Raw genomic sequence first — 12,217 nt, forward strand, 5'->3', positions numbered from 1 at the left:
CATTAAAGAAAGTCGAGAAAAGTTTGGCCGAAACAATTAATTTGATTATTGAAATAATTGTCCACTAATTTAGAAATCGATTAATCATTAACTGGAGAATTCAGACTAAAAAAAGGCTGAAAGACAAACGCAGTCAGAGCAACAATGAAACCAAAACTGTAGAAATAATTTGTACATTTTGCATTTAAGATATTAGTCTATAAATATGTTCAACTCAAAACTCCTAAAGTAGCAGATTTGGCTTCTATTTATGTTAGAAAAACGCAAACATACCAATAACTTAGTTCATTTTTTAATAAGTAAATAAACATTTTAATGCAATAGTAAAGCTTTCTTTTGCAACAAAGGATGAATCTGCAGATAAAAATACTTTTAATGTGAAAAGCTCAGGCCTTCCACTCCCTGTAGAACCGATCAGTTGATTATTCTTTGGATTATTATGAAAAGATCCTCAAAAGGAGATTTTTTACAGATTTGAACCAGGTGAATCTAAATCTCGGAGTTCTGCGTAGATTTATTTTTCATCTTAATGCAAAATGTAGAGATTTTTCTTCATTTTTTAACTTAATTACTGCTCTCAGTATTTTGTTCTTTCAGCAAATGGCCTTTTTAAAGTCTGAATACTCCAGTTAATTGCGATTAATCCGATTAATCGTTGGCGCGACGGTCGTTCACTCACTCGACGGACTCGATGAGCTTCTTGGGCTCGACCGGCGGCGGGTAGATGACCTCGTCGATGTGCCGGCGGTTGCAGTTTGCATAGGCGGTGGAGATGTGAATGAAGGCCTCGAGGTGGTGCATCTGCTGCGCCAGGCTGAGGAGCTGCTGCGTGGCGATCACGTTCAGCTGCAGGGCGTGCCTGCAGGACGGCGAGAGAGAGAGAGACGCGGCGCTAAATGTGTGGAGGAGGGAAAGGTTGAGCAGCTGCGGCTCTGTGTGGGAGAGGAGAAGTTTAACGCCTCTGGATGTTTGTTTGCCGACGCTGTGCAGAGAAAACGCGTTAAATGTTGAGCAACACGACATTTAATGCATCCAGCAATTTGTTGAGTTCTGCGTTTTCACTGATTGGACCTTTTAGCTCAGTCAAGTCAAAATACTTTATTCTTCTGCCGTATTAAAAATGCAAAAACATGGCACGTTTTACATTTAATCAGGGTTTGAACTGTTTTCCAACAATAAAATTTAAGAACTTTTCAAGGTACATTTTCAAACTTTTCCAGCACCAAACTTTGGAGATAAAAACAAAACAAATATTTCAATCGATGGGTCATTTATTACCGTTATGTGAAGGTGTTCTACATGCTAGAGCAGGGAAAAGGTCAAATAAATACAACAAAACTTCAGGTCCGAGAACAAAATACTAATTTAACCCAAAAAAAAGAAAAAAAGACATTTTAGGTTTTTTTTCTAGAAAATTTCTGAGAATAATCTCAACATGTGAGTTTTTTTTCTTAGCAAACTTAGAAATTTCCTAGTTTTATTTTAGAAAACTTCTCAGATAATATCAGTTTTTTCTAGTAATTCTTTTTACTTTTCAAACTCAAATTTCTTTTTTTTGAGTCGTTTCCTGCAAATTTCAAAGTTTTATTTGAGAAAATGTCTGAGATTGTAATATTTTTCAGAGCAAATGTACTCTTTTTTTCTATCTACAATCGCTCTAATACGCCATCACACATTTCTACTGACTAGAAATAAAGAACAAACAAGCATAAAGCTCATTCTGGTCATTCGAAGTAAATTATTGGGTCAGTTTTTAATAATTCAGCCGCCTGGCTGAGGCTAATAAACCTGCTATGTTCTGGTCCAGTTTGTTTTATTCTCCCTAAAAGGAGCCGGTCCTGAACGAGGCGGGTAAACGCGGCTGTGAGGGTAAACATGGCGGCTCCAGATCGCTCCCCAGCCATCGTCCAGCTGAGGAGCGACAGGAAGAGGGAGACCAGCGCGTGTGGGCGTCCGCTCCCCCTGCAGGCGGGTGCAGGGCGTTACGCCAGCAGGCGGACAAACCGCAGAGCGTCTTCCTGCAGCTGAGTCACCTCCCATCTGTCTTTGCTGCTGTGATGCAACAACCGACTCTGAAGCTGATTGAAACAAACTAACCAGTCGTTTCTACCATCACAGTCAGTTTGACTGCTTCAGTTTGGGTCTGCAGCACAGCCAGCAGCTGCAGGAAGTTAGAAAAATAAATGTTTGCTGAAGTGACAATAACTGTTTAAATGACGCTTTTAATGGAAAAGCTGCTTGTAGTTTCAGTGATGAAGGTGTTTGTTTTGTTTTTTGTCTTGTTATTCAGTGGCGACCCCAAGAGGGGGACTGGAGGGGCCCCGGCCCCTTGCTGAAAAATGCTGTTCATGTCATTGAAAGGGATACAATCATCTTCTTCTAGGAAGGCATAGATATAAAACCCAGTAAATACATAAATAAAATTATATCCATTCTACATTTTTCATTATCCCAAAGACACAAGAAAAATCCTCTAAAATCTGACGCTAATCTATATCTGTTTATATTTCAAGAAGATCTGAGTTGTCTTCTACTGAGGTTTTCATGCCGTTTCCTTCAGTGGTTCCTGGTGCAGCGCCCCCACAGGCGAGGTGGCGTGAAAGTGAATCACAGCAGCTGAAAATGCAACAAATATTTCTATTTCTGTCCCCAATCAAACCAAATCTACAGATTAGCTTAGCTACCAGAGGGCCTAGTTCATCTTTAGCAGATCTGCAGGACGGATTTATGGGGAGAAACGAGCCCTAAAGCAGCTCTGGGCTGCTTTAGGGCTCGTATGGCGCTACAGGGAGCTGCAGTCGGATGGAAACGACTAGCAGACGATAAAAACCTCAAAAAGAGAAAATCAACACGGCTGAAGGAGATCGATGTGAAGCTGAGAGCAGAGCAGCTTTTAGGTGAACTCAGCCTCCCAGAAATCACCAAAAACGGCACAAGAAAAATAAATCCGACTTTATTACCTTTATTTTTCTATGCATGGAAAACACCACATTTTTTTATCTGTATTCAACATTTACTGTGATAAGTTTGTAGGAATTATTGTTGCCAATTAATAATCTGTATTTAAAAACTGCCTGTATTGTCAAAATGTTTAGTTTTACTGTTTTTCTCCACCGTTTGCTCAATGAAAGCATCACAAACAGTCACTATGTGCAGCTCAGTGAAACAAATCACTTCTCTTTGTTTCTGGTGTTTTAAAGATTATTACTACAAATGGGAAAGTTTTAAAAGAGCAATATTTGTGTTTGCTGCGACGCTTTGCTGGTATGTTAAATTCTTGCTATTACAAAAGAATTAGTTATAAATGTTTTGATAAAAACTGGTTTATTCCTCTGTAAATGTTCCAGTAAAGACGAACAATTGGACAGAAACGGCTTCACTCAAGTATTGCTACTCGCAAACTTTCAACTTTTCAGACTCTGAAGTTTTCATTTGCATTTCTTGAACTTTTATGACAATAATATCAACATTTCTGAGTTTTTTCTCACATTTTTCCAGAAATGCTTGTTTGTTTATGTGTAACAAACAGGCAGAAGTGGGCAGAGTTTTCTAAAGTAGCTTTACTTTATCAGACTTTTACTCAAGTAAAACTAGAAAGTAACTGTCCAACAAACTACTTAAGAGTGAAAACGTTTTGGGTAAATAACTTTCTCACGTTAAAACTAATTATTTAATACTCACAAATTACATCAGACGGACAAAAACGTAAAGTTTTGTCCAAATTCTGGTATTTTAAAGACTAAAATGAAGAAAATGAACATAAATAAAAGGACTAAAATCACAGATTGCTTTTGAAGACGTTTCCAAATTATTAAAACAAGGAAAAATTAAATGCTTTAATTGTTGACTGTGTTCTGACTTTGTTTTTATGATCTAAACATGAAACTTGAATTTAAAGACCAGCCATTTGTAATTTCTTCTCCTTTCCAAATAAAATAGTAAGCGAAAAAACGGATGTTTTATCTTTAAACAACGCCGTCCAGCGAGTTTCCCCTGAATGTTCCTGCAGCACGAAGGTGAAACAGGAAACCATGAAATACTTTCTCATTCTGACCTCAAATAATGAATCAGTGTTTGTTGCAAACTCCTGACCGAAGCAGGAAGCCTGATTTGTTGGGTAAACTTTCACGCTGCCTGCCGCTGATGGCTTCTTTTGTTTAACAAACCATTGATTTCACATCCACATCCTCTCACTTCCTCTTCTCTGTGAAGCCAATCAAACGGCACATCCACAACAGGAAGAAGCTCCTGCGGCTCTTACTTGAGCGGCTCGTCGAAGCGGATGGTGGCGGCGCAGTGGAAGACGATGTTGACGCAGGCGGTGAGCCGCTCCACGTCCGCCGCGCTGATGGACAGGCCGGGCTGCGTCAGCTCGCTGCTGATCGGGACGATCTTCTGGTGGAAGTCGGGGTTCTCCTCCCTCACCCGGTCGAAAAGCTGAACGCAAAGAAAGTAAAATAACTGATATTTGGCAAATGTTCAGCCATGCAAATTATCCAAAGTTTGCATAATTCATAGAATTATGCAAACCGACCACAACGGTTTGAAGATGTTGGACTTCAGTGTTTCACACGATACGTTTCTATTGTTTTTTTTGTTTCCTGAAGCAATAAGAACTAAATCTGCACTGAAAAGTCAAAACAGGCCACAATAAACAGCTTTAAGATGATCAAACACTTTATTAATCCCAAAGGAAAATTAAATGTTGCAACTCGGAGGAATTTGAATTAATCTGAGTTATTGTAGATGGAAACGGCTGTAGCAGTCTGTATTACAGCGGTTTGAAGAAGACTCTGACTGAAGACGTCGTTTTTCTAAGAGGGTAGCCTGTTGCTATAAAGGTAGCCAGGAATTAAATGTAGCTCGGTTTTATCTGCAACTAACGATTACGTTAGTCATTGATTATTTTGACAACTGATCGATTAATTGGATAAACAAATTGCCACATTCTGCAGATTTTCCATTTCACCACTTCAGCCTTTGTTGTAAAATGTTAAAAAATGCACCGTCCGCCATTTTTGTTCGGCTTCGCTACCAGCAGCGCCCTCTGCTGGATGGCGGCCAAACTACGGCACCAACAGACGTTCTAACGAACTTTATTACTGAATCAATTGGACTTAATTTTAATATAATAAATCATCAATCAGAAAATAAATGTATTTTAAGGAACCATCAGTCCACCTGCTGACGTCTGCAGCCTGGACAGGGAGGGGATTATGTGAACCCTGGTCTCCGTTTACCGCCTCGTGTTCCTGCAGACCAGAACTGGCATGTAGGGCTGAGCGCTGCAGCCCCTCGGGACCGAAAGCCCCCAACATGAGACGCTCTGCTCAGGCAGCAGAGTCAGATGTCATATTTCATCATGCATGCCTGTGTGTGTGTGTGTGTGTGTGTGTGTGTGTGTGTGTGTGCGGCTCCTGGCAGTTGCTGCTCTGCTGCTAACATGACTGGAAGCAGAGCGCGGATCTGTTTTACAGCTAGTAACGGATGGCAGGAGCAGCAGATCGCTGCGGCGGAGCGAGTCAGCCAGCAGATGCTTCATCATCCTAAAACTTTCTGCTTTAGAAAACTGTAGATTTAAAAGTTTCAAGACAAGCAAGATGCTATTTATGGAAGAAAAAAAATACATGAAAACAAAAATAATGCAATTTGGCAAAAAGACTGAACAGCACTGACGTAAATATGTTGGTGTTTTATCCGTTTTTAGTTTATTTTATTCAGTCATCAATTTGGAAGAGATAAAAATATGTGACAGACGGTTGTGCTAATGTTTAGCGTTGGCTGCTGCTAATTAATTTAAGTAATAATTAGCACCAAGTTTGAGCTTTGACCTTTTGAATGTAGTGTAATAAAAGAATAAACAATATACAAACAAAAAAAATTTATAGACAAGCAAACAAAACTGTAGTGAAGTATATTTACACGTTCATAGCAATAGCGATACAAAATATTTAGTGTTTAGCGGTTTAGCGTCAGCTAATGTTTCATGTGTTCAGCATAAAGCAAACATTTTTGCCATTTTTGTGGCGGTTTTGCGTTTGAACAGCTAAGATTCTCGTTAAATGAATTAGTGGTTATTGAACGTAACTTTCTGAGAATAACTACTGCAGATTTTAGTGCAAACGTGTGTCTTTCTTTACAAGATAAAGGAAGGTAAAGGCCGCAGTGATCTTCCTTTACAACCATTGCTGCCATTTTAAAAAATCTCCACCAGAAAATTACACATGAGATCAAGGAAATATTTATGGTTTCTATGATTTCATGTAGGCTATAATTTGACACCAAGGACATCTAATTTAGTGCAAAAAATGTATTTTCAACCACAACCGTGGTGGCCATCTTGAAAAATAAGAATAAAATTTGTAAATATGAACTGCATGGGTCAAATTATGTACGATTTCACACCAAAAGTATTGGATTTGTAGTAAATACTGGCAGTTTGAGGGCAAAAATTAATGTTCCTTGATGTTTTTCAGTGACTAACAGCTTTAAAAATGTGCAGATTGGTGAAATGATTTTTTTGCTGGACTGGTTTGTGTCCCTCTCCAGTCCAGAGGGATGCATGAAAAGCGATGGTTGTTAAAGCAATGACTTCATCTGTCATTTTCCCTTCTGCTACAAAACTAGCGACATGCTTAAACATGCAACTCTGAAGAAGATGCTTCTCATTCCTGCAGCAGCTTATCAATTTCTTTCAAGATCTGTTCAGCTTTGCACACAGCAGTGCTACTCACTTCCCCAAAGGATAAAACGAATTAAGACGTTATTTAAAACTGCAGCACCAGTTGCTAACATTTCCACCGTGCAGTTAAATTACGTAAAGACGGAGAACGGAGGAGGTGCGCTGAGGTCAGCGGGGTGAGCGAGGCCAAACATGGTGGGCTTCAGAGAGCCTTTTGTTGCAGGCGCGGGCGGTGGAGATGGACATTGTGGCGTTGCTTTGTTAAAAGGCTCTTTGGATGATAAGTGGTCTTGTACCAGCCTTCCACCGCTCGCGCTTAACACTGCACCCTTCTCCCACCCACGGGCGCCAGCCAGCAAACTGGGACACAATGGTCCAGTTTGACCACAGCACGACCGTTTCTGCACAGAATCGGCAACGTAAATGAGCAAATGCCGAGGTCAGTGATCAGAATAAATGTGTTACATCATCATTTCTCCATTTTTAAGGCTGTGAAGGTAATAAATCTTGTGGAAAGGTGACACTGTGTGGACTTTCACAGTAACCCAACACTAATGGGTCCTTCCTTTCAGAGCAGCAACACAAGATGCCATTTAAACAGCCTCTCTTCACACCAACTGGCCTTTAGCTGGACTAAATGATTGTCTCCGTCCTGGAGGAAATTAATGGCAAGAGAAGAAGAAGACAGTAGGAGGAACGTAAGTGAGGTTGGAGGGTTTTTTGTGATGTAGATTTGACACTGACTGGTTCTTTTGTTTCTGCATCTCTGAGTTATCAGAATTGGGCGAGAATTTTCTCTAAAACTCAGTAGTTTTCTGCTTAAAAGTAATAAAGAAAACCCCTGAGCTGTATTGTTTGTCTTCTCTTGCTGCTTTTACTGGGTTTCTACAGATTGTGGATGATGGGAGGAAAAGTGAAGAAATAAATGAAGTTATGGAGGAAAATAATGGGTTGCTTGATAAAAAACAGATGGACAAACTAGAGGACATAGAAATGGATGGATGATTGAATAAACAAACGGATGGAAAGATGGACTAACATGACAGATAAATGAATGCATGGATGATATATAGATGTCTTGACAGATGGATGGACATCAGATGGTTGAATGGTCGGTTGGTTGGTTGGTCGGTCGGATGGATGGTTGATTGTTGGATGGTCGATTGGTTGGTCAGCTGGTTGGATGGTCGACTGTATGGTCGGTTGGTTGGTGGGTCGGATGGTTGGATGGATGGTCGGTTGGCTGGTTAGATGGATGGTCGGTCGGTCGGATGGTTGGTCAGTTGGATGGTCGATTGGTAGGATGGATGGTCAATTGGTTGGTCGGTCAGATGGTCAGCTGGTTGGATGATTGGTTGGATGGATGGATGGTCGATTGGTACGATGGTTGGTCGGTTGGATGGTCGATTGGTAGGATGGTTGGTCGGTTGGATGGTCGGTCGGATGGTCGGTCGGATGGTCAGTCGATTGGTTGGATGGTTGGTCGGCTGGTTGGATGGTCAGCTGGTTGGTTGGATGCAGCTTTTAGGACGAAGACGACAGTAAAAGTCTGTAAATCTGTTTCCGTCTCCAGACCAGAAACCTCAGGAACGTTTCCAGAACGTTCCGCTCTGAATCCTGATTTCTACTCAACAGAGCGGAAAGTTCTCCTCCTCCGTCCTCCTCTCCTTTAATATCCAAAAACAAAATGAGACGAAAAAGAAAACGGGCCTCCCGTCTGCAGCCTTCGCTGCCGACTTCACCGGACGCCACCAGCGGCTCCGGCAGGAGAAAACGTACAGCAACCATGAAGAGCCAAAGTGTGTCAGAAGGAAGCAATTAGCAGCAGTTCCCTTAGTGCTGACCTCCATTTTGCTGCCATGCATGGTCTAAATTAGTCAAATAATAGGATGTGAGCAGGTTTAAAAGAAGAGACAAAGGAAGGAAGTGCTTCTGGAAAGATGCAATAATCAGAACAGATCTGAACAAAAAGCCACAGATTCATCGATTTAAATCCTAAACCTCGGCTGTGAAACGTTATTTATTGTTGTAAATCTCTGGGAAGGCGGAGCCCACCTTTCTGTTTCTACTCTGAATGTCTGAGCCTCTTAAAAGCTTAAGGGGCTGATCACGGATTACAGGCAGGATCCTATCAGACCCTAATGGGAATGAAAAGGGTTCCTGTGTCCGTCTGACAACTGGAGAGAAACAATTAAAACATTCAGATTCAAAATACTTTACTAGAGGGAAATTAGACAACTCGCTACTGCCAGGAAACGATTAATCAGATTAATCGTGATTAATCAATTATTGAAATGATTAATCATTAAAGTTAGACTCTAAAAATGGCATTTGCACTCAGAGCGGTACTTAAGCTAAAACGGACAAAAATATTTGAACATTTTGAATTCAAGATACAAGAAAATAAAAACTATGTAAATATGTTCCACACAAAACTCCTAATGTGGCTTTTTTTTTTTTTTTTTTAGCTTCACCTGGTTCAAAATTCTGTAAAAGAAATAAAAAAATCTGCTATTAAACACCTTTTGGTTTCCAATCGATTATGAGAAAACTGAATCAGATCAGATCTTCTCTATTGATGCTAAAAGATTTTCACATGTCGTCGTCAATCATTCATGAAGCATTGCCATGATGTTGCATTTCAGGCCATAAAATGTGTATAAAATGGGAATTTAATGGTTTATTATTTCAAATATTTTAAAAAGGTATAAAAAGGTTTAAGTTTTTAAATGAAAAATCAACAGGACGAGAATTTTTAAATCCAATTAATCATCATCATATTTAGTTAGTTAGTTAGTTAGTTAGTTAAACTTTATTGTCATATTGCATACACAAGGTGAATACAAAACGAAATTTCGTTGCATACAGCTCAAGACAGTAAATATGTATCTAAATATAGAAAATATAGAGTGAAGGAATAACAGTAAAAGAGTTCTTTGTTCTATGCAAGAGGCAGATATAATGTGGAGACCAGATTTTCAAGTGCAATACGGTTGGGAGTTCAGCAGTCTAATGGCAAGTGGAAAAAAGCTGTTTCGGAACCTGGATGTCCTGCACCGGATGCTTCGAAACCTCTTTCCAGAGGGCAGCAGGGAGAACCATCCATGCTGTGGGTGTGAAGGGTCTCTGACGATGTTTCGACCTCGGGACACGCAGCGCCGGGATGAAAGGTCTTGAACGGAGGGAAGGGTGGCCCCCATGATCCTTTCTGCTGTCCGCACCACTCTCCTCACGTTCTTCCAGTCGGAGACGCTACAACCACCACACCACACAGAGAGGCAGCTGGTCAAGATGCTCTCTATGGTGCTTCTGTAGAACGTCTTGAGGATGGGTGGGGGCAAGTGTGCTCGTCTCATCCTCCGCAGGAAATACAGACGTTTCTGTGCCTTCTTGACTAGAGACGCGGTGTTCACAGTCCAGGAGAGGTCGTTAGTGATGTGCACCCCCAGAAATTTGGTGCTGCTGACCACCTCCACAGCCGAACTATTTATGAGCAGTGGAGAGTGGCTGGGCCGATTTTTCCTGAAGTCGACGATCATTTCTTTAGTCTTGTCAACATTCAGGATCAGGCTGTTCTCTCTGCACCAAACTACTAGCTCCTCCACCTCCTCTCTGTAGTCCAGGTCATTATCATCTGTAATGAGGCCCAACACCGTTGTGTCATCCGCGAACTTCACAATGTGATTGGTGATTTAACAAAGGCTTTAAAAAAATCCTCACTGATTTAAAGCCAAGAAGCTTTTATTACTTGCTGAATCTGTTTATTGATAATTTAGAAGCAGTAACCATCCAGAGCAGCTCAGTCTGAAGTTCAGGGACGATAAAACCGTTTAATCATGTGACCAACATCCTGCTCTGCTGGAGCAGCAGCAGCAGCTCCTGTGTGGGAACCACTGGGGTCAAAGGTGAAGCTGCATTCATCATCACATGTTTTAAAGCTCCACTTGTAATCATCCACCAGCTGTAAACAAAGTTTTGAAGACCAGAAAAAAGTGTCTAAAGAGCTTCAGTCAGCTGAAATGTCAAACATTAAGATTAAATGAATGAAGTGATGAAATAAAAGAACATTTAAATAAGTTTAGATGTATCATTGCTAAACAACTATAAGTGATTTTTGTGATTTGGAATAATTTTGGACTTTAACTGAAGCAAAACTTCTTTCTTTAATCAGCTTTTTGCTCTGAAGTTGATTAAAGAGCAGAATATTTATTTATTTTTAAACTTAATTACATCATCAGGAAAGACAAAAAAACATGTTTTGTAAGTTCCCTTAAACAGATTATTTTTCTCAAAGCAAAAATAAATCTGAATAGATTAACAGATTATGAACACTAAAGCTGGATGGTGATGAATTAGACTGAAACGTCAACATTAACTGCCTCAACCTTTAGTGAATCTTGTAGCAAACATAAAAAATAAACTTGTTTAACTCAGAGTTACATTTGGTGTGCTGGCAATAATTTAATTAGCTTTGCAATGACTAATCATTGAGTGAGTGAAATTAATGGTAATTATGACAATTTCCCTAAATTAAGATGCTCTCTTGTGATTTCAGAGACAGACAAATACAATATTGGCAATAGTAGCTGAAATATCCCACATCCGTTCTGAAATCATCCATCATTCTTAGATTAAAGGAGGTGAACCGGAGCGATGAGCCGCTGCTCTGCGGCAGCCATTAGCAGTAAATCTTCTTATTCTTGAGCTGCAACAACCACAATGCTGTTAATGCTGCTGTCCACCACCGACCAAATAAATACTTAAACCGTCATCGTTCATCTGACATCCCAAGCTGCAGCGCATTAACAGAATAGATCTGATTGTTTCAGAGATCAAACACCAGGGAAGTCCATCTGAGGCGGATTCTTACCAAACATCTTAAACAGCCAGAATATCGATTTTTTTTTTAATAGCAAAAACAGGATGTGTAGGTTTTTGTTTGTGAGACGGAAAATTATACAAAATAGAAAAAAGAACAGATTTAAACCTAATAAGATAAAACTTGTTACTGCTGTATTACTTTTAATGTCATTTCCTGTGAAAATTCAATACAAATACAGCATCGAATTTAAACTTATCTTTTTTTACAGGACAGGTCTGTGGCCTATACAAAACACGTTCATCCTGCTCAGGTCAGAATGTTTCTGTCACTTTAAATCCAAGCCACGCCCCCCACAACTCAACGTTTATATTAGTAAGTGAAAATAGCTGCACACAGATGTGCAGTTGTACAACTGTACATCTTTGAAAAGCATCAGTAGAGCTTCCTGCACAACCAACAAGAACGCAGCAAGTGGTTTCTGAATGGTACGTCAACAACAAAACACTTGTCTTTTCCAGCAGCCATTGTACAGCAGTTAAAAACCAGCTGACCAAATGTGCTGGAACTCCACTTGGGTTGCTAGGTAACAGGTACCAAAAAAATTCACGCATTCCCCAAAATCATTTTTTTTAAGTGCTCTGTTTGTTCTTTAGAGACCCGAATGGAAATTCCTTCTCTCCCTTCACAGCCCTGATCTGACAGGAAACAAAACT

The 12,217-nt window shown here is 40.1% G+C and overlaps 1 protein-coding gene across 2 annotated transcripts in view; it reads right to left on the minus strand.

Annotated features, from left to right (window-relative positions):
* The window catches only part of LOC103459112 (fatty acyl-CoA reductase 1), a 49,648-nt gene that overhangs the window by 10,977 nt on the left and 26,454 nt on the right, over window positions 1-12,217 (minus strand). For both annotated transcript variants that reach the window (XM_008400361.3, XM_008400363.3), the window contains exons 4-5: window positions 4,262-4,437; window positions 680-859 (exon numbers count right to left, since the gene is read on the minus strand). In XM_008400361.3, coding sequence (XP_008398583.1) covers window positions 680-859; window positions 4,262-4,437 — 356 coding nt within the window. The remainder of the gene's footprint in view (window positions 1-679; window positions 860-4,261; window positions 4,438-12,217) is intronic.

Source organism: Poecilia reticulata, chromosome 23 (genome assembly GCF_904066995.2).
Source record: "Poecilia reticulata chromosome 23, P_reticulata-male-v2, whole genome shotgun sequence".
NCBI lineage: Eukaryota > Metazoa > Chordata > Actinopteri > Cyprinodontiformes > Poeciliidae > Poecilia > Poecilia reticulata.